Raw genomic sequence first — 24,354 nt, 5'->3', positions numbered from 1 at the left:
GTACATACCGCACATTAGTAAGTATTCTTACCATCCCATCATGTGTTGCAATTTGCACTGAACCAGTTCCCTTTACATCGCATGTACCATTGTCACCCAATAAGACCTTTCCCCCATCAACTTTCTGAAAGTTTGTCAGAAAATCCCGATGAGGGGTCATATGAAAAGTACACCCTGAATCCATGATCCAAGCATCCTGTATATCTCTGTGAGACACCATCAAGACCTCTGCAGACTCATACCCAGTCTCTGCTGAATCATACCCATCAGTGATCTCTGCTGAATTATACTCATCAGTAACATTCGCTTCACTGGTTGATGCTTCTCTGCTCTTATTCAAAGGGCAATTTTTCTTAAAGTGTCCTTCTTTATGACAAAGGAAACACTTTCTAGATTTTCCCTTGGATTTCGACCTGAAACTCCTCTCTTTACCTTTCCAGCTCTTTTTCTCACTCCTCCCTCTTGCCATTAGTAACTCGCCATCTTTGCGTTCTTTCTTGATTTCGAGATTTCTAGTTTTCAAGGCATCTAACACTATACTCATGGTCAATGAATCCCGACCATATTTAATAGCACCCTTAACCTCTCGATATGTTTCTGGTAGTGAATTTAAAAGAATCACTGCTTGATTCTCATCCGACATCTTTTCACCAATGTTATTGAGATCAGCTATAATATTCTAAAATTCATCCAGATTCTCTTCTAAACTTTTACTTTGGTCCATTTTATATCCAAAGAACTTCTCCTTTATATATATCTTATTTGACAATGACTTTGTCAAATAAAGACTCTCTAGCTTTTTCCACAACTCCCCTATAGTAGTAGCCTCATCCACTAGCCTAAGAACTTCATCTGACAGATATAGTAGAATAGTTGAATAGGCAATTTCATCCATATCTCTTTTTTCACTTTCTGTAATATTTTCTGGAAGTCTCTCTTCATCTAAGATCTTTGCTACTTTATGTTGAACCAAAATAGCTCTAATCTTTTTTCTCCAAAGAGCAAAATCTTCATGTCCATTAAACTTAGACACTTCAAATCGTGTCGAAGCCATCTTTACAGAAAAGATTTAACCAAGATATGCTGACTTCGAACTACTACTCAAAACCCAAATTTCCTTTGGATCGAACGGAGCTCTGATACCACTTGTTATATTTTCGTCACCAATTCAGATTGTGAAACTAAACTTGTTAATTCAGAATGCACAATTAGAATAAATCAGAGAACAATAAAGGAACAAGAACACAACGATATATAGTGGTTCGACCAATTTGGTCTACATCCACTTTGAGAAACAGTTTGGAGGATTTTATTTAGAGCAAATGTGAGGAACAATTACAGAAATTTACAAATCAACAATCTGTAATTAAGAGGCAAACCCAAAATATACCATCAATCAAGAATGAGAGATCCGCAGATGCTAGCTGAACAGAAAAATAAACCCGTTGTGCTGACCCCCGAAAAACGACACTGATCGTCGACCACAGCCTGCAGACCGACGCTGCTCGTCGGAATAAACCCAGACAACCGACGCTGAAACGACGCCGAAGCAAATCCCGAAAAAACCCGACGCCGCAGACCACCGAAAACGCCTTCGACGATACCCGAAAGAACCGACGCCGCCTCTCGCTGTGAAGACCGACCTGTTGTCGGAAAAATCTCGCCGCCACGCCGATCAATCTTACGCCGTCTTACGCCGTCACTCTCTCTCTCTCTCTGTGTATTAAGTCAGCCACCTCTGCTATGTCTTTCTTCTACTTTTTTGTTCTTTTCTTGTTGACCTAAAAGAAAAGAAGAAGATTGATATAATTTCAATTATGCCATTAGGCATAATTACCAATCTGCCCTCAATGTTAAAAAAAAAAAACCCCATTTTTAACCTCTTAAATAATTTGTCAATTTTCACAAAACGTTATCATCTTTGTAAATGATCTATTTTAATGATTTATTTGTAAATAAGTTGACTATTGTCACCAACTAAAAATTTCTAGTATTTATTAATTATAAGGTAAGAACTAAATAAAATAAATTAAAAAAATTTAATCATTAAAATATATTTTATATTAGTCTGACTTTTAAATGGTATTGTACATTTTAAATCTATTTTATTTAGGTTTAACTGATATTGTAATCTTTTTTAACAAAATAAAGTTATATTTAATATGTTGAATACAAAAATTGCAAAAAGAAAAAATATTTGAAAGTTATACCCCAACAACATAGATTATATGTATGTATATATAAATGACTACTTCATTTCCCTTTCTTAACAATTAAGAAAAATAAAATTTATTTGTTTTGAAACAAAGAAAAATGTTATTTTTATAAATATACAATATTTGAGTCCCAAGTTGTGGACCATTTTATTGGATTTAAATTGGATAGTTATTATTTTTAAATGCCATACTTAGGGGTAATATAATGATGTATGACTTTGTGCCACTTCATCATAAACAAAAGTTGGGAAAAGCCTGATCTAATGCCATGTAACAAATCAAGGGTTGAGGTGTACGGTTGATATTGTTTCCCATTTATTTTCTCTTATTTACAAGTTTTTAATTTGAAGGAAAGCCTCAATATCTAATATACGTCATTTAAACCAACTAATACTTTTCCTCTAAATTTAGTTGGTATAAGCTGTCCGAAAAATAATTAAGTTTGTAAAATATGCTTATTCTATGCTTTGAGATTTTTTAAGTTTGTGTTTATTCTACACTTTTTTTAAAAAAATGATAAATATAGAAAAATATATTGGTTTTAGATTATGTAATTAATGGACTTTTATCCTATGCATATCACTGATAAGTGTTAAGCGATTCAATCTTTAAAAAATAAGTTTGTCTGTCTTCTCCTTAAGATGACGAATTGGGGTTTGCCAAGTAAGAATTTTAATTTATAAAGAACTTCTAAGTTTTTTCTTTTTTCTTTCTTTATGCATTAGAAAGAATCCAAGTTCGAGAAGGGTCTCGAAATATGCAATTCAATCAATCGTTTTTGTTTTTGTCAACCCAATATTAATATCCATCTAATTAACTTACATCTGGCTCTCATACAACTCCACTTTAATGTTTTGGATTACACATATATTTGATATTGCACGACATAATCCTAAAATAGTTTTTAATAATTATATATTAAGAATAACCTTAAAAATTCAAAATCCAAAAACAAGCATTTTATAATAATAAAATAAATGAATAAATAAATAAAACTTGATTTGATACTATTTTTTTATTTTGAAATTTATGTCTAATATGTAGTAACATTTTAAGATTTGTTTTATCAATGTCCTTGATTTTATTACTGTAAGGTCGTTTAGGGCCCGTTTGGTAACGTTCTTGTTTCCTGTTTCTTGTTTCTGTTTTCATTTTTTAAGAAACAGAAGTGTTTGATAACGTTCCTTGTTTCTCGTTCTAAAAAAAAGTAGAAACGTTTCTCATTTTATAAAGAATTATTGAGAAAAAAAAAATAGTTTCTTCTGTTCCATTTCTCAATTGCTTTTATTGGTTTCCTTTTTCTCAATTTATTTCTATTTGTTTCCTTTTCCTTTTTCTCAATTATTTTTTTTTCCTTTCATTTTTTTCAATTATTTTTATTGGCTTTTTTCTTTTTCTCAATTATTTTTATTGGTTTCCTTATCATTTTTCTCAATTATTTTTATTTCTTTTATTTTTCTTTTTCTCAATTATTTTTATTGGTTCATTTTTCTTTTTTCAATTATTTTTATTGGTTTCCTTTTTCTTTTATCTCCATCGTCTTCTCCAAATAATCATCCTCTTCCTCTTTTACTCATCGTTTTTCTTTGCACACTGTCTTCCTCTTAACCTCTCACCGTCTTTCTCGACAACCCGAACTCTTCCTCTTCGTCGGATCCATAGTTTTTGCCTGATTGTTCCTCTTCGTCGGATCCATAGTTTTCATCTTTCTCTTTGTGCAAATCTGGATTTTCGTTGTGGGTTTTTCTCTAAAGCATCATAGGTTAAGAGTTAAAGGTTAAATTTTGTTTTGTTTCTTTCAATTCTGAATATTGAATACATAATAACTTACTTTAAAATTAATATTAAATTTTAGATGTCACGAAATAACGATGAGATTGTAGAAATTGATGGATTAAAAAGAGAAATTGACTTAGTAAGAGATGATATTGCCAATCAAATTTGGTAACATTTGAAGGATAAATATAATTTTATGTTTATGTTATTATTTTTATTCATGCATTGATACTTCTTCGTATTAAATGAATAAACTTTTAATAATTTTATTTGTTATGTTTGATGGATAGACCTATATTTTTGTTTAATGTTTAATTGAAGTAGATGTGAAAAATAAAAAATAAATCGAGAATAAAATCAATAAACAAGAAACAGTTATCGAACACTTTTTTTGTTTCTGTTTCTTTTTTTTTTTTTCAAGAAACAAAAAATAGAAACAGTTATCAAACGCATTACTGTTTCTTGTTCTAAAAAAAGAAGAAACAGGAAACAGGAAACAAGAAACAAGAAACAGAGAATAGAAACGTTACCAAACGGGCCCTTAGTGTCGAAGTTTAAAATAATTTATGATCCCTTGATATGGTAAAAAAGCAATAATGTACCAGTGTTGTCCATGTTGCCCTTCACAACATCAACGAGTCTAAAATTAAAGTGTTCTCACATACCAAGACTCTTCATCTCCCTCTTATACTCACATTCAGCTAATCTAATACATTAATGTTTTCATACATTAGAGTTTTTCTCCCTTCACTCTCACTCTCACTCTTTTTTCTTCTTGTTCTTGTGCTCACGCTCATACTCTAAACTCTTATATTAATAGTTTCTACGAAGGGGATATAGATAGTTAGCACATTTCTAATGCGTTTTGACAATATATATACATATGCATGCATACATACATTTATTTATTTATTAAGTAAATTTTTTACGAATCTTAAAATTTTACAATTGTATAAAAAAACTCATTCTTTTACCATAATTTTTTACCTTCATTTTTTTCTAAAAGATTTAAATTTTTAATCCAACTCTAAAAATTAGCACACGAGTTTTTTAACATCACTTTTCTTAATTCTCAAAAGTCAGGTCTAGATATTGAAAGCATTTTTACAAAGTATAAAAAAAAAAAAAAAAAAAAAAAAAAAAAAAAAAAAAACAAAGAGAGAAGAAAAGGTAAAATATTTAAGTTATTTTCAACTATTTGATTTGTTTATTTTTAATATTTAAACATTACAAGCACCCCGTTCATTTTTAAATTTCTTGATTTGTTATCTATTTTTATTTGACTAAAATTTCAATTTAAATACTTAGAAAATTTTCAAATCATCGAGAAGAAACAAGCGTAATTTTCAAAAACTAAATTAAAAATGATAAACTAAAGGGTTTAAATGAGCATGTAAACAATGTTTATTTATATTTTGTTTTCCTTTTTCCGTATATTTAAAAAAGAAAACGTACATGAATATTAACCAAAACTATTAGGACATCCACTTCAGCAAGCCGATAAAACCAAACATGATAATAATGTTTCCTCCATAATTAAGAACATAATGTTGTGAATGGTTAATATGCATATGTTGTCGCATTGTCCCATTCATATAAATATCAACTCAATCTCTTCCAAAAAAAGAACCTCACAGCAGTAAAATTAAACCTCCTCTTCCTTCAATAATTCAATTGTCACAAACTCCATTATTTTCATCCACCATGAAGTCCTAAGATGTAATAGCCTTTTAACTCCTCAGGTATAGACACCCCCACACCACCAGAAATAGAGGTTATTTATATGGTTATTTAATTTTTTTAGAAAGCAACCCAAAGTTTTTCTAATTAAAAAAGAAAATTAACTCTTCTAATTTTAAGTTTGATTTATTAATTTATCTAAAAGTTCTTATGTTTCTTTGAAGAAAATCACTGCTATAAAAGTAGAATTTCTTTGAAGTTTTTTAACTGTAAATTTTTTTTACCTTTGACGATTTTAAGATCACCATCGAAGCCAGCGTCAAGAAAGTTAAAGTTCATAACAGTTAATAAACGTTGATATTTTATAAACGTCAAGTATAAAAATGTTCATGACATGTAAAACACGTCAAGTATGTTGATGTTAACGACGTTTATAAAATGTGAAGAATGTACTTGGTTTATGACATTTAAAAAACATCAATAATATACTTGTTTATGACATATGATCAAGAATATACTTGTTTACGACATTTGAAAAGCGTCGAGAATATACTTGTTTACAACATTTAGAAAAAATCTGAAACATTCCTAAATAAGCAAGAAGATATTCATCAAATACAATTTTAAAACTTTAACATATATGAATATTTTAAAAAATTTACATATTTGTTCGGGATGTTGTCAAATACAAAACATTACTTCTATGAAAGATTTTTGTAAGTTAATATGAACTACAAATGTAATTTAAACACAGAAGCTTGTGTAAAAGTGTGGGAGAAAATTCTTTTAAAAAAAAAAAAAAAACACAATCATAAAATTCAACTAAAGAAAATAAAAAGGAAATAATTAAAAGAAACATAGGTTAACCTTATAAAAGGAAAGAAAACAAACCTTTGAACTCCATAACTCAAATTTAAAAATGAAAAATAATTTCTTGTAGGTTCTTCTAAGTTAGCTCAAAAAGAAAGAAAAGAAAAAATAGTTACGTAAATTTCTCTTGCATTTCCTTTTCACAAATAATGAAAGAAATAGGAAATTCAGTTTTTTGTTGCAAAAAGGCGAACTGGGCTAATTCTTATCTTTTAACAAAAATACCCCAAACAAATTTATTTATTTGAATATGAAAACCTAAACAATTTTCAAACCCTAAAACAAAATAGAAAACATTTAATAATATATTCATTTGTGTGTTTTCAATTGGTCCCCATCCACACTACGACTAACACTAACACCAATTACTTTCGTTGCCTATAAGATATTTCCGTCCCTTCCCTTCCCTTCCTTCAAAAATCAAAACTAATTATTCAAACATATATTAAATCGCTCCCAATTTTTCAAATTCCCTAAAGAAATGGCGAGACGCAACGACAATGAAGAAGCCTTTATTGCCTTGGGAAACGAATGCTCTGATCCTCAACCATCCTTGTTCCGCGACCGATTTGATGAAGTTTACCCACCCGGGTTCTCACGAAAGGTACGGATTTCTCCTTAATTTTGTTCTTCGTTTGAATTTTAAGCGATTGGTTATTGATCCGAGGAACTTTTGTGGTGGTTTAGCTTGTGGCGGAGGTGATTGCTACGTATTTGCTTGTGTTTGTGTCGTGTGGTGTGGCGGCATTGAGTGGGAGTGATGAACAGGAAGTGTCGAAGCTTGGAGCTTCAATTACCTGTGGATTGATTGTCACGGTGATGATTTACGCCGTCGGACATATCTCCGGCGCTCATATGAATCCAGCGGTTACTATTGCTTTTGCTGCTGTTCGGCGATTTCCATGGAAACAGGTCCTCTTCTTCTTCCTCCTCTGTTTTTCTCCCCCAAATTTTGTGTGAACTTACCATATTACCCTTTCACTTTTTCATTTTTCATTTTTTATTTTTTATTTTTATGTTTTCTTCAGATATTTTCTATTTTGTAAAAACTCAAATATTCAATTTGTTTTTTTGGCTTTTCTTTTTTTTTTTTTTTTTAGTTTTGATATTTAGTTTAAGGGTGGAAAGTGAAGCTTAAAAATTTTAAAATATTATATTTGTACCATTTCATTTTTTTTCATGTTATTTTTTTCTTTGTTATTTAATTTTAATATTTAGTTTTCCTTTAGTCCCTGCATTTCAAAATTTACTTGCAAATTTTCTTTTTTGTTAATGCTTACTTGTTATTTTGTTATTCATAGTTCAATAATTAAGTTAAAATGATTCTAGCATAATTTTTTTACTTATAACTAATTAATTTTTTTTATATATAAAAATAAAACTTGGAATTCAGAAATCATGCTTCATTTTAATGACTTAAAATATAGGAATTAAAAAGTTCATTTTTTTCTTTTCAACATTAAAGCAAGCTTAGATATAGGTGGTTGAGTTGACAAGTGTACTGAGAATAGATGTATATTAGGTAATATAATAATAACAAAACACAAAACAATGTCTTCTTTCTTTTAACATTTAGAAAACAAAATCAAAATAATTATTATTTTTTTCAAGTTTACTAAATAAAAAAAATTAAAATTAAAATCAAAATTAGTATAATTCTTATTTTAATTTTGGTACAAAATATTTGAAAAATTATACACCAACCAATAACCAACCTGAATCTGGAGCTTTGAATTACTAGTGTACTCTCTCACTTTTAAAAAAATTAAATTATCATTTATCAATATATTCTCTCTCTTTCTTTTTTTTTTTTTTTTTTCCTTTTTAGAATATATACTCTTTTACTCTCTTTTTTTCCTTTTTTTCTTTTGAGAACTAACTGCATTAAAATTTAGAAAAAATTAAGGATATGCACTCTTTTACATTCTCTATCTCTTTTTTCTTTTAGATTATATACTATCTTAATTTTTTTTTTTACTGAAACTGCATTAAAATTTAAGAAAAAAAATAAGAATATATACTCTCTTACTTTTTTTTTTTTCTAAAGGAACAAAATCTGTTACTTAAGAATTAAGAAAAAAGGGACTCCCAATCAAATCAACAGTGATGGTGATATATCCTATAAATGTCTACTTTATTGGAGGGGTGGGGATTAATTATAATTTGTTTTTTAAGTGGAAATTTAGTGGTAATGATGTATGAGTTGTGCCACTTCATCAAAAAGGGCGAAAAAGGATTAAAAAAGGTGGGGAAAAGTGCAATTTATGCCACGTAAGAAATGACGTGGATGAAGTGTACGGAAGATATTTAGAGAAGCGTCCCCACCACTTTGGCAGATATTATGATATATAATGAGAGACTATTGGCAGATTCTTTCTTGGGAAAGCAGCCTTAATTGTTTTTTAATTCACCAAACGTCATCTTAATTGAGAATATGCTTTTGCATCTTTTCCATTTACACCTTTTTCTAACTCTTCTTCTATTTTATTTTCATATATATTTTTTACCTTACTTAATGATAATTGACCTATACTTTTATCTTTCGTGAATTGAATTTTATGCGGTTGATGCAGGTTCCACTTTACGCAGCAGCTCAACTAAGTGGAGCTACATCGGCAGCCTTTACACTACGCATATTATTGGATCCAATTCAAGATTTAGGTACAACTTCACCACATGGACCGGCTTTGAAGGCACTTGTTATGGAGATTGTTGTCTCATTTTGTATGATGTTTGTCACTTCGGCGGTTGCCACTGACACGAAAGCTGTAAGAGCGTCTTATTACTGTTAACCTCTTGCTCCCAATCTTCTCTTAATTTCTTTTGGCTAAGGTTCATTGCTTTTTTATATGTGAACTTTTGGCAGATAGGAGAGCTCGGAGGCATAGCTGTGGGGTCGGCTGTATGTATCTCCTCCATCTTTGCTGGGTAAGCAAAGCAATTATAATTGTTTTGGTTTGGATTTTTGTTCTCGAGAAGTCATGTGGGTATTTGGGAAAATCTCAAACAAAAACTTGTTTTGATTGAATTGCAAATATGAACCCTAGTATGGAGGCAGTTTGTTTATTTATGAGATTTTATCAAACTATAAAGAATAAAACCATAAAGTTGGAATTAACCATGTATAGGCCAATATCGGGTGGATCAATGAACCCAGCAAGATCAATAGGACCAGCCATTGCAAGTTCACGTTACGAAGGAATTTGGGTGTACATGATCGGTCCAATTACAGGAACTTTGCTTGCGGCATTTTCATATAATTTCATACGAGCCACTGAAAAACACACCCATTCACTCTCGTCACATTGACATCCAATCAATCGGATCGTGCTGGAACTTCAAGTCATACCAAAATCAATGAGTTCAATTGTTGTATAAATTAATGTGTACTCCTATAATAAAAGTTGTAGTTTAAGTTGTATTTTAATTTTAGAAAAATTAAGGTAAGGTTAGTTTAAATTGTCTTGCAATTTATTTGTTTTTTTAGTTTTGAGAGAAGAATGAATCTGAAATAGGGAATCATTTTTATTATTGTTGTTATTTTACAAGTGTGAGTTTTGATCTGATTTTTTTTTTTTTTTTTTTTTACAATAATCAACCATAAAATTGGTTCTTCTTTTCATGTTAATTTTCTCTTAAACTTTTGCTTCTCTTTCATCTTTTGATGTGAATGACCGAGCTTTAACGGATTGTTTGATTGAGACAATTATTTATGTAGTACAACATTTACATGATGGGAGATTGAAGCTTCAAACTTTAAGAATGAATTTCATATATAGCAATACCATTAAGTAAATTCACTTTATTATTTAACACAAGAGATAATAGAACTTCTAAGATCTAGAGACTGGAGAAGAAAACAGATAAGCAATGTGTTTTTAAGTTATTTTTATTTATAGTAAAATGACCAAAGTATTTATAAATATATTAAAATGACAAAAATCTGTTTCTATTTTGTCTTTTGGTCGTATTTGAAAATATTTTCAAATTTTAGTCATTCAAAATAATTTGTTTTTTAATTTATATTTAGAATTAAATAAATTCGCAGAAGAAAAGTTAATTGTCTAAGGTATTTTATATATGCTATGACTTCCAAATTTTAAAAAATAAAATAAAATGATAATCATTATTATAAATATTTTTTTAATACAATAATTATGGAAATAGAATAACAAAGTTTTGATGTTTAAGATAGAAAATTAAGTTCACTGTCGTTCAATTAAGGAATACGCTGATAACTAATAGGCATGCAATACAATACAATAGTTGAAGTTATAGATAATATGTATTAAATAAATAAATAAAATAACAGTCGACGTTGATTTGGTAGAAAAATGTTAAATAAATATAAAAACATTGATGAAGTGTATATATTTTAAACTACCAATTTCTGGACCTTTTTATTTTATTGGATGGGTGTTGGGGACGTTTACCATTTTTCATGGAAATTTAATGCTAATGATGCATGACTTGTGCCACAACATAAAAAGGATAAAGAAGATCAGGGTAATAAAGATTTCTTAAAAAGAAAAAGAAAAAATAACCCTACAATAACATTTAATTTATAAGGTTTTACTTTTATGTATGGAGATTAAATTTATGATGTAAATACGTTAAGTACAAAACCCTTAGAGGAAGAATTTAACCTATTTCAAATATCATTAAACAAAAATAATATAGATTTGAAGTTGAGAGATTGAACTTGTATATCAAGAAAGAACACTGATTTTGTGAACCTCAAAAGATATTTGGACGTAGGTTCATCATCAATATTTATAAAGTTAAAAGATTTTTAGTATCAATTATTGTTATGAAAACGAGACATAAAGGAATACGGATAGAAAAAATTATAACATTAAAATAAATAAAATATAATATATAAATAAAATTATATAAATAAGAAATTAGGAAAATAAGATTATCCAAAATTCTCCACTAACTTCACTATCTTTAATTTCATTTGAAATTCAACCAATACGTGTCACTTACAAACTTACCAAAAACCTTTATTTGTAGACAAAATAGCAACTAGGTAATTGATTTAATGGACACTAATAGTGTATCGTATCATACGTATACAACAAATGGGGTAGTTATAAACTTAACACTTGGCAATAAACACTAAATGAATATCAATTTAACACATATGTCATAATATTAATAATACTCCACTTAGTTGTTCATCATTTATAATATTTTAATAGATTATTATTAATTTATTAAAATAATTGTTTTATGTTAATATTTTAAAGTTAGTATTAATTAATTAACAATGAAATTATATATAAAATAAACACCAGATAGAGGGGGAAAAAGAGAAACCCATTGTTTTGGAAGGAAATAAAAAAACTCTTTGTATGTGGGAAATGAGAATACCTCGCAATCAGTTATTTCCAAATAAAATTTTGAAAACTGTGAAACAAACATGAGTTTTAAATGTCTGTATTCATTTTCATCCATAAAATCCTTAAATCAAACTATCCTTTAATCATTTTTTTAATCAATGATTTAATTTTTTTTTTTTTTTTTTTTGACTAAGTGGACGGCAGATATTTATAGAGTTGAAGATTATTAATAATTTAATATCACTATCTATTATTCTTTTTCCAAAAAAAAAAAAAAAAAAAAAAAAGGATTTGGGATTATTGGTTGATAATAGGGGTAGCCTCTTGGGCCATTCTACAAAATGGATCCATTTGAAAAATAATTATAACAATGTTATGAGACTCTACTTTTCACACTATATGAAGTTATCGTTTAACTCCAATTATTTCTGAGTGATTGTTTAGATTGAAATTTTCATTGTATAAAATCAACCAAATTCGTAAAAATAACCAAGTCACAAAAATATTTATAATTCATGACAAAAATAATAAGTATACTGGATTTTTGTTATTTAGTTATTTTTTTGTAAAAATGTATAGATAGTTTTTTTTTTATTATTATTCATAAAAAAAAAACTCATGAATCTGACTTGTATTTTGTAATTTAGTTAACTTATCTTAAGTTTTTGAAAGTTTTTTATGTTTAATTTTTCTTTTGGCTATAATTTTATGAAGATTTGGATTTTTAAAACCAAAAATTTCAAAATTGACAAAAGAATACTTTGAATCTTTATCTATTCCAAAGAAATTTTATTATATTTACTATCTTTTTAAATGGTTGCACTTAATTGTTTTGAATGGTATAGCTGTATTTGCCGCTATCTAAGTTAAAAGAAATAAAGATGGGCCAATAAAGCAAGGCCCTAAAACAAAAGGATGTGATCCAAAAATATTATGGACGTTGTTGGGTTTTTGAGATCGGCCTTTTAAAGTCTTTTTTAAGGGGACTAAATCTATAAAGATTTACTTACACCATTCTATTATTTTGGCCACATTCTCAATCTATTACCTTATTCTGACAAATGGACAAATTTACCCCTCCTGTTCTATTCTGAAAACAAATCTAATAAATTAAAAGCAATATCTGCTAAAATCTAAACTAACCAACTTAAAACACAAAACACATGATTCATGCGATAATTTACACAAACTAAAAAATTCACATCTTCATTACATATGTATACAGTGTTATTGTATATACAAATAAAAATATATAGTAGTATTGTATATACAATAAAATATATATAGTAGTGTATATACAAAGTGCCTACATGTATGGGGTGATTGTTTGGTGTTACTTGTTACGATGTAGTCCGATAACTTTGCCATAGTAATGATTGGAACCGAGAAGGTTGGCACGGACGGCTCTTACTAGTCTAGGGTGCCCTTGAGCAAGTACAACATTAGCAACCTCCATTTATCATAACATTCATGGTGATGGGATTTTGAATACATATAACCTAAATCATTTCTTTTTTTAATTTAATACATATAACCTAAATTAGACAACCATATGCTCCACATTAACATAAACAAATACATGACTAGCCACGACATCAGCATGAATGCAATGGCAAAAGTAAGGGTAGTATAATGATTGAGATCGAGAGAATTAAAATAGACAGTTCTAATTAGGTCTATGACAACGTTGAGCATAAATATATACATATTTGAATATATACATATGTGTACATGTATATAAGAATGGGTAGGATCAGGACATACTATCTTTTTACTACGTCTTATGGCCAAGACTATTATTTGAACTATTAACTTTTTAAATTCAAGTTTGTAAACATTTTTTAAATTATGAAAATAAAGGGAGCATCTACATTCAACTATTGAAATAAAATTATGAGAATATATGAGTAATGAGTAATCTCATTCAAACGTTATTTTATTATTTAGTTAAAAACCAGACAAAAGGAAGTAAAATTCACCCATTTATATATTTGTGTAATGTGAAATCTGTCCTAAACTATTAAGTTATAAATTATAAAGATTCATCTTTGATAGATCAGAATATTTATATATTAAAACAATAAACTATATTAATTTTTTTGCTAAAAACTTTTGTCGAAACATATATAACTTTTTATTTAAGAGGTTAGAGGTTCAAGTTCTTTTTCCATAATCGTTATACTAAAAAAATAATTCCAGACATTAAATAGAGATAGAGATGCAAATGACAAACTTATGATCTCGATCAAAGTCAAATATAAAATTCAAAGATGAATTCAATAATTTTTGAATTTCAATTACGATCGATTGGAGATATAACATTGAACTCTAAATTAATTAAGAATATAGAAAAAGTTTTAAAAATTTGCAAATATGGCAAATTTTAACAACAATCCAAGATAAAAGACGAAAATACCCCTACAATAAGCAAATACACTTCACGCTTCGTATTCCAATTTCAAACTCAAATTTCACGCTTCACCTGACGTTTTCCTTCCATCTTCCACTTTTTTCTCTTTTCTTCGCATTTCAATTTGGTTTTCCGGTGCCAGTGCCTTCATTTTCGACTTCGCTTCACGTTCTCCACTTCATCATCTTCCACTTTCTTCATTTCAGGTTTTCCGCTTCGCTTCACTTATTTTCGTTCTTCCAGTATTTTTGTTTTCCGTTTGGCCCCAATATGTTTGAAATAGACTTTTTTCCTATTTGTTTGAATCGATTTCTTCATTTTCTGTTTGTTTGTGCTTTGTTTTTCAGTTTGTTTGTTGTTGCTTAAAGTTAAGGTCTATCAGTGATATGTATATATCACTGATAGACTTGAGGGATGTTTAGTTTGTTTGCACTGGGATGTTAGTAGATAATTTAGTTCATTTGACTTAGGAAGTTAGAATAAGCTCTAGTTTAATGTGGATTTTGTGTGTTATGTTGCTTAGGGTCTATCAGCGATATGTTTCTATCACTGATTGATGGATTTGGAGGATGTTTAACTTGTTTGTTTGGCATGTTGATCTATTTTAGGTTTGTATGTTATTGCTTAGGGTTAAGGGTCTATCTATGATATGTTTGTATCACTGATAAGCTTGAGGGATGTTTAGTTTGTTTGCATTGGAATGTTAGTAGATAATTTAGTTTAATGTATATTTTTATGTGGTGTTGTTTATGTTCTATCAATGATATGTTTCTATCAACTTGAAGGATGTTTTACTTGTTTGGGTTGGATTGTTATTAGATGTTTGTATCATTGATATGTTTGTATCACTGATAAACTTGAGGGATGTTTAGTTCATTGGGTTGATGTGTTTGTTGTAATTTTGATAAATGGATAAGAAAAAAGAAATTATGGAAAGCAAACCAAGTGAATGTATTATAATAATCACATTTTGTTGTTTTATGATAGACTCAATGTGTATATGTATAAACTTTAATTCAATATTATTTTTTTTAGGTTGTTCAAAAAAAGACAAAAGTAAAAATTATGAAAATAGCCAAGAATATTGAAAATGCTAGGCGAAGAGACAACTTAAACCGTCGAAGAAAGTGTTGGAGAATGTGAAAGAGCAAAAGAAAGAAAAAATCAAAAGAATGCAAGAGGCAAGAAGAATGATTCTCCAAGACCAACAAGGCATTCTCCTATAATAAAGGATCTTGCACCTAGTTTTGATTTGCAAATCTCTCGATTATAAGTAGATGGATTTTGTAGTGCATTAGTTTTATGGATATGTGTGATAGAGTTTACATTGACATAGTTTTGATTTGCTCTCAATTATGAGTAGATGGATATTGTAGTGCATTAGTTTTGTTGATATTTGTGATAGAGTTCACATTGACATTGTTTTGATGTACAAATCTCTCAATATTGAGTAGATGGATGTTTGTGATAGAGTTCATATTGCACCTTCATATGTAGTTGATTTTACCGTATTAATGAAGAAAAGTGTTGGATTATAAGTTGACACATTACAAGTTTTTTTGTCTTTGTTTGCATTGAGATTAGTATTTGTTGAAGTATTGCGAATTGGTATTAATGGGTGCATTTTATTAGAAAAAAGTTATATTAATGTATATTGGTTTCTATCACTGATAGAAACTATTGACGATGACTACACAATAAAGTTTATCATTGATAGAAACCATCAATGATACACTTTATAGTAGATTGTTTCATATTACTACTTTACAATAAAGTCACTTTTATTTTTATAGACTTCGAAAAAATGTAGATTATTATTGAAAGGTTTGCGTCAAACAAATAGAAACTATTTACTACATACAAAAAAAAAAGGTCTATGTGCTGAAGCTAAAAGATTATTATAAAAAACATAATGTCACGTCATCGTAAAAATGGTGGAAATCTACAATTCCTACGATTGTGACTGGCATAATGACAATGACTACATTTTGAGTGACTTTTTTTCTCACCAATTGATAGTATTCTTTGTTTTTGCGGTCGTCCTTGCTCGACGCTTGAAAGTTGGAGGTAGTATGTTTATTTCAACTCCAATAGACTTCCAATTAGCGTGGTTCCCAACTAGACGAACTGACCTAGGACAAAAAATACTTGGAAACAAAATAGTAAGTATTCATATTACACTCACAAAAAACAGCAAATGCGTGGGTGCATGGAATTTCATCAAGATCCCAAACGCGACAGGTACATGATTTGCAATCTAACTGTACCATAAATTGTTTTCTTCCATCAATCACTTGAAATTCAACATCATTAATAGCATTAACTTGAAAAAAAAAACTTAGTCAACATATATGGTCTATTACTGATATATACAATCACTAGTTTAGCGATAAAATCTATCATTGATAGGTATTGTTATATAACCCACTAATTAAATAAATAAACATTAAAACACAAAAACCTACCGTGAAGACAAAGTATTACACTAAAGCATTGATAGAAGACAAAGTATCTATTAGTGATAGACTTGTATCATAGTGTATCATCAATGATACAAGTCTATCACTATCGTTAATAGAACATGTAATTCTACAAAGTTGAAATCATCTCATCAATGTTTAAAAATAATAATAAGAAGAACATGTAATTCTTTTAACCTAAAAAGATGAAATAAAAAAAATGTTCTACAAAGATTCGAACTGGAAAATTAAAATAAGAAGAAACAACTAAAAAGAAAGATCAAATCTAAAATCTTTAAAGAAAATAAATCTTTAAGAGAAATTTGATTACATACAAGATGATTTAACGAAAGATAGTTGTAAAGTTGTTGGACGAGCGACTGATTGGAGGCGGAAGAACGTGATCTTAACGTAGGAGAAAATCACAGAGAATATGGAGAAAAGATGGAGAAGTGAGAAAATCGCAGAGAATATATTGGAGAATGGAGAAAATCGTAGAGAAATGGAGAAATGACGGTGAAAATGGAAAAGGGAGAAAATCATACAAATTTCCTTTTTAAAACGAGGACAATCTTGAAATATATTTTTTAAAAAATAAAAAATTTACTATATTTACAAATTGTTTAATAAATTTTTGTACATTTAATATTTTATATCAAAAAGGTTATAGATTATGAAATCACTTTCAATTATCTAATTATAAATGATGTTTAGTAAGGAATTTATTTAACAAATGATAATTTAGTCTTAAATTTTAGTTTTCACCAAATCTCATCAAAAATTTAATTTTAAAACAATTGAGTACTGTAAATAAGATATTATTAAGAACTATTAATACATTGTTAAGGGACTAAATATCTTTATAAGCTACAAATTAAGAATAAAAATTGACTTTCAATCGGACATTTTACCACAAAAATTAAGTTATAAACTTGGAAGCATTATACTCATTATTAGATATTTAATTTTAGAGACAAACTTAAAATAAATTGAAAGTGTAGACGTTGAATTATAACAAATAAATTTAGAGACTGAGTAACCAGAAAGTAACCAAAATATTTTTAAACCATAAATTTTGAACGAGTTAAATCTAAGTCTAATTTTGGTGAACAGAGGTTTCAATTTGATTTGCTACTTTAATTTTTACCGTTAAAGAAAAAGCATGCCATTGGAATCAATTTCAAGACTGTTTTAAAAGTTCATAGAAAACTGTTTCTAAGATTTTTCTTTGGGATAATTGTATCAATGAATGTTGACTCCTTTTTATTTTATTTTATTTTATTTTTACCTTTTGATTGCCTTTATTATTAGTTGAAATTAACGAAAACGATTTTATTAGGCTTCTCATCTTGACTCTCGCCCTTTACTTTCTCACTTTCACCTCTTACCATTTTCGTTACTTTGGTTTCATTTAACTTCAACCAAGACAGGAAGGAGTAAGGTAGAGATCCAAATTCACTTGTACAATACTCCATTTTTGACGCCAATGTAACGTTACAAAAAAAAACTTCAATAAAAAAGTGAGACTAAATTGATAATTAAAAAAATATAAATCCATTTAGTAAAAACGAATAAAAAAATAGAAGAAGTCGAATATGGTTGGCAGTGTGGCATCCAATCCATCCATGTGAGGCAAAGGACAGAGTATTGACTAATTATGATAGTGTCACATGGAAACAGTGAAATAGGATTAAAGAAAATTAGTATTCTCTCTATAATCATTATGCACTTCTAATACCCAATAATAAAACACATCACCTCTTAAAATAGAAACAAGATGTTTCATTTCATTACTCATATATTAATATTATAAACTTATAATAAAGTAACCCAAAATACACTATGACTTAAAGGAAACAAATTTCTTCCCATCTAATGAGTCACAGATTTCTTCCCAACCCCGTCCCCCGTACAAGTTCATAGTAAAAGAGATGGGGTTAGCAGCAAAATGCAAAAGAAAAAGTAAAACAAAAAGTGAAAAGAATTGTAGGTTATTGTTTTAAGGGCATTTGGGTCCTCCTTCCTTTGTCTTCCAGTTGTTGTAGCAAGGGCAAACGGCTTTGTTTCCATAGTAGCCAGGCGGCACACACAAGCACTTCCTGCAGCACTTTTGGCAGAAGAACATGCATGGCTTGTGGTATTGTGTTCTTCCACACCGTTTGGCACATCGATTTGGGCATTCTGTTTCATTTTTTAATTCAAACACATTTCAGAAAAAACCCAAGCAAATCAAACCCATTTCCATAGTAGAATTGTTAATTAGTAAGGTACTTACGGAAGACTTTGACACTTCCCGGTCCATATGGGTTCTGAAAAAGAAAAAGGCCAAGAACAATGCAGATCAGAATGAGAAGTTGTTTGACAAAAAGCAGCAATAAACAAATTGTTGATTATAAAGTTCTAAAACCTGATTAACATTAGTGATCTAAGAGTTCAAAAGCGTACGGAAGTCCATTATAAAACCCAAGAACAGGGCAAATCTTAAAAGTTGGACAAAATGCCTGAAATGAAGTTAGTAATAGAAAAGGAGTTTTACCCTGTTTCGACCACCACTGCCGGCCATGACCTGTGGAAACGGATCGAACAAGAAAGAAAGAAACAGAGTTAGTTGTATGAGGAAAGAGAGAGAGAGAGAGAGAGAAAAGAAAAGAGAAATGCGGTAAGCGGAGGAGAGGGGTCTTACAGCAGTCTGAAGCATGGAAATGGCAATGAGGGCCAAGAGCAAGAGAGCAGCGAACTTGGGCATGGCCATTGGAAGGGTAAAAATGAATAAGAAGGAGGTTGAAATGAGGGATTTGAGTATTGGTGGAGAGGTGTGTTGTGTTGAGTATAAATAGAGGGGGGGGGGGGCGAGGGAGGGGAGGGAAGGAAGGAAGGAAGAAGAAGGTGTGAAATAATCGGGTGTTGTCGCTCATATGGTTCCTGGTTTGGATGGTTTGGACTTGGAGTGACACATGGCACATGCGTAGGACCCGTAATTTGCGCTGTTTACGGCTATATCACACTTATACAACAGCAGCGGTTGAGGTCCAAACCCAAATTTGCTTTTTTCTTTTCTTTTCTTTTCTTTTCTTTTCTTTTTTTTTAATAAAATAATAAATGAAATAATTTATCATTATGGCATATTATAATAATTAACAATTTATTTGATATCTTTTGGTTAGAAAGAAAAATGGTCCAACCCAATTTTAATATTATTCCTATAGTTTGGAAAATGTACATGGGATCCAATTCTTTAGGTTTTTTATCTTTGTATGCTATATTTGTCTTCCGTCGTGCTTTTAATATCCATGCGAACTTGGGTGTTCAAAAATGGTTCAATTTTTAGGAACTTAAGAAGTCTCGTAATAATTTGAAGATTATCTTCAACATTTTCTTAGAGATTTTGGTTTATGAACTCCATAATTAAGAGAGTTCATCTATTTATATAGCTTTCATGAGAAAATGTGAGTTTGAGTTTGGTTGGTTTTTTAGCCGATATGCCCTAATTCAAGCTCAATTGAATTTATACCCAAATATTATGGAATAACCCAATCAAGCCAATTTAACCAATTTAATGGTCATAAGAAAATACACGTGACATCACAAAAATCTATCTATTTTTTCTTGTCAATGTCGATATGGGACACATGTCAACTTATAATTTGTTTCAAAATTAGTAATTTGTAATTTTGTAGTTTATTTTAAAAATGATGTGACAGATTATTGCCATTTAAGAGATGTCAAAGTGATCCTACAATGCCTACAAGAGAGAGGCATTTAAAAAACTTTGAATGCTCTCTTGCAACATGAAATATTTAGAGATGCTAGTGTAAGTGCATCATTAAATCTTATCGCTGGTTCTTTACATATTTTACATTTTAAAAATATTTAAATAATAATTGTTTAATATTTTTAACTAATAATTTTTTTTAATAAGTACGACTATCAATTAAAAATAATATATCTGCGTTCTATTATGTTTGTCGAAGAAAAAATCTAATTAGAAAAAATCTAATTAGTTAAACGTAAGAGAACAAATTGACGTGGTCATAAACTAAAATGATAAATTTTTTAAATACAAACAACTATCAATTAAAAAAATAGATTTCTAATATAATATCTCTACGTTCTATTACATTTCTTGACTAATTGATTAATGAAACGTAAAAGAACAAATTAATATGGTCATAAACTAAAATGATAATTTTTTTTAATAACAACTAGCAATTAAAAAAATAGATTTCTAAGATAATATGTCTAGTTCCATTACGTTTGTTGAAGAAAAAATCTAACTAATTGATTAATATTATCTATAGTATATATAAAAGCTTGAATGAAAGAGAAATTTTATTCCCATTTTTGACCTTTCTTTATAAATAACTTCTATAATAAGGTAGATAACAATGTTGTCTTTTTCCTTTCCTATTTTTATACTAATTGAAGAAGAAATGAGGTGATTTTATGAATTGATTAGGGAAATTAATTGTAACTTATGAATAACTAATAGCTCAAAAAAACCGAAAATCTTTCCAACTTCTAATAGCTCTAAGAAAACCAAAAGTTATAACTAATAAACAATTTTATAGCTAAGGAAATCCGGAAGTCTATCTTCTAAATGGAAATAACTAATAATCCATTTAATTATCAATTCTTACACAAAATACAATGAATCAACCTTTAGGAATTCTTAAATATGGATGGCTATAAAAGCCCTCTTTCTACCTTAGAGTTTGCACACAATTTGGATAGTCTTCCAAATAAGAAGGAATATCTTAGTTACATGCAGTTTTTAGTCCTCAACTGTTCATTTCCTTACTATTCTTTTTTATTTATTTATTTTTTTGGTTTTTTATGCTTTTCTAGATGTGTTTATTTTAAAAATATATCTCTTGAAAAACTTTTACATTTCATCAATGTTTCAAGTTGATACATAAAACATGCACTTTAGAATATCTCCGTTAGTTGCTGACTGTTCGATCGATCTACCAACCTAGATCAAATCGAGAAGTTATTGGGTTTGATCCAATAAATCTATAAACATCACTAAAAATGAAAGCATATCCGAAAGTCAATACAAACAACAATATAAAAAGATTCCAAAAAAATATATCCTTAATTGATAGTATGTGATTTATGAAGTTATTGTTCTTTTTTTTTAAAAAAAAAATTATCTCATCAATTGACATCTTTAAGAATATCTATATGTACTTACAAAAGAAAAAAAAAACCTTGGGTTTGCCACCCTCTCTTAATTTGTATTTTTCTATTCACTCATCAACTCTTTCTTTAAAAGTTTATAGAATTTAGAATGGTCAACCGATGTAGTATAGTTAATTTATTTTTCTAATAGTCAAGCAAAGTAGAATTGTCAAGCAATCATCATAGCATTCTATTTTAAGAACGAGTTTAATTTTAAAGAACAATTGGGAGGAAAATTAATCAATTGAAAATGAAAATGCTTAACAAAAAATAATTTGTTAAAAGGAAAAAAATCAAGCTAAGCAATAAAATGAAAATGAAACACAAATGTCACGTGCATGACACATGTTAGACTAGTTGTAATATATTGTTGTATTAACTATCAAATAATAAAATAAAAGTATAACGAATAATACTTCTATATTAAATAATTAACTGGGTAAAGTAAGTTTATATAGTAATATACTGTTCGAGTTAATATAAAATATCAATTACAGATGTATTTGTCGTAGACCTTTTTTTCTGTTAAATCTTCTAAACTTAATGAAATAGATTCATGCAATGCCAGACACCTTGATCCACGTTCAAATTATATATTTAATTAAAAATATTTCGATCATGTTTGTTATAGATTTAATACTAAAACTAACAGTTAGTTTAAATTTATTAAAACATTAGATTAGCATTATTTAAAAATATAATATTGAATTTACATAGACGACATCCATCAATTATAAAATTGGGAAATTAATGGAAATATCAAAGTCCAACAAATGTTAGACGACTCATAAAACAAGACTTAAAAGAAAGAGCCACTAATTAAAAAAATGAGAGACAATTAAGTTTGAACATAATCTTTAATTGAATATTGTATGATGTGATATTGCGATATAAAATAGCTTGTCAAAGATATAAGTGTCAGTTAATGAAATATAAACATAAAGTTTATTAAGAAAGATAAAAGACCAAACTTGAAATTTTAAGAAAATAAATTTAATCTTTCGAAACAAAAAATTAAAATGATTATCTAACTATAATCATAACTATTATTATATAGATAAAAAAGATGTAAAAATTTAAATTTCTATTAATCAAAATAGTCTAAAAATGAAAATAAATAGAACTCAATATTAAAAAAATGTTCTAAAAATCATATTCTTAAAATAAAAATTTAGAAATGAAACAAATTTAAGAGTTTTTTAAAAATAGAAAAAAATTATAAACTATTTACACCGTAAAATTATTTAAAAAAAAAATTAATTATATTTTAAATTTTTTTTTATATAAAATATAAATATTTAGTAAAATATTATATTTTAGATAATTTAAGGTTAAAAAGTTAATTATGTAGAAAAAGATTGGTTTGTAATGGTAACCAAAAGTATGGGAAATATTGGGGGGGAAGGAAGGGTGCATTGAAGAATGGGAAGGGGAAGGTTAGTTAGGTAGTTGGACATTTGGGTCCCACTAAAAGGTACACGACAGTCAAACTTTCCGCAAATTTCGCTTCAATCCTTCCTCTTTCATTTTCTCTCTTTTTTTTCTTTTTTACCTTCTCGAGGTCGAGAGGCGCTCCTTCTATTTCTCCAATGGAGGGAATTCCAAATGTTTCTCTCCCAAATCAAAATCATTTCTAAACTCTCTTTTTATATTATTTGCTTCCACAATTATATTAAGGTGGGTAAATGGTATAAAATACTTTAGAAAATGCATTTATACTTGGTATCCAAACATGACTTGAAAATTAATTTATAGACTAAGATGATTATCTTTTATGGTCTATACTCAAATCAAAGCATTTTTAATCTTGACCACAAATGGATACACAAATAAATTTTTACATTCCTAATGGGTGTATACAAAACTTTTTCAAACTAAAACATTATTTATTTTTCTACATAGTCAACAATTTTTAATAAGTTGCAGAAAAAGGGCACTTTACAAAAATAAAAACAAATTGTTGTGTGTTGCGGTATTCTTTCTGTTTTTAAATTATAATTACGTAGATTTCTTTTTGCAGATTGGATCTTAGTGTTTTTTTTTTCTTGACATTTTTTTAAATAAGTAAACCGTTTGATGTTTTTTCTAATAGAAATATAAATGAATCGTGATAATTAAAATACTTAGAAAGATTTTTTTTAATAAAAAATGGATCTGAATCAATATTTGTTTTTTAAATACAAGTTACGTGTTTAGAAAATCTCGTACTCTCAAAACTCATAAATTTTCTTTCAAATCGACTTCTTTGTGTCTAACTCAATTCCTCCTATTCCCTCAATTTTGTTTGTTAAGTAACTCAAACTTTAATACAATACCATAACATTCCAACCCCTTACAAAAATGTGTTACATGTATCAAATCTAGATTACTTAAATATTGCTGACTTGAAATTATGTGTATTTTAACTATGACAACTG

At 28.5% G+C, this 24,354-nt stretch overlaps 2 protein-coding genes across 2 annotated transcripts; one reads left to right on the top strand and one right to left on the bottom strand.

The window, feature by feature from the left end:
* Positions 1-6,877: 6,877 nt before the first annotated feature.
* On the top strand, positions 6,878-10,164 carry NIP2-2 (aquaporin NIP2-2). Its single transcript, NM_001393790.1, is given in 5 exon segments — positions 6,878-7,146; positions 7,230-7,454; positions 9,116-9,310; positions 9,409-9,470; positions 9,671-10,164. Coding segments are annotated over 5 exon segments (786 nt in total). The 5' UTR covers positions 6,878-7,023; the 3' UTR covers positions 9,852-10,164.
* An 8,353-nt stretch (positions 10,165-18,517) lies between these two features.
* LOC103487004 (gibberellin-regulated protein 4) lies at positions 18,518-19,721 on the bottom strand. Its single transcript, XM_008445191.2, has 4 exons — positions 19,440-19,721; positions 19,293-19,322; positions 19,032-19,065; positions 18,518-18,937 (listed from the first exon to the last, which is right to left on the bottom strand). The coding sequence occupies exons 1-4, from the start codon at positions 19,506-19,508 to the stop codon at positions 18,756-18,758; spliced, it is 315 nt and encodes a 104-aa protein (XP_008443413.2). The 5' UTR covers positions 19,509-19,721; the 3' UTR covers positions 18,518-18,755.
* Between the last annotated feature and the right edge of the window lie 4,633 nt (positions 19,722-24,354).

Source organism: Cucumis melo, chromosome 4 (genome assembly GCF_025177605.1).
Source record: "Cucumis melo cultivar AY chromosome 4, USDA_Cmelo_AY_1.0, whole genome shotgun sequence".
Taxonomy (NCBI): Eukaryota; Viridiplantae; Streptophyta; class Magnoliopsida; order Cucurbitales; family Cucurbitaceae; genus Cucumis; species Cucumis melo.
This window is presented reverse-complemented; position numbering and strand designations above follow the sequence as displayed.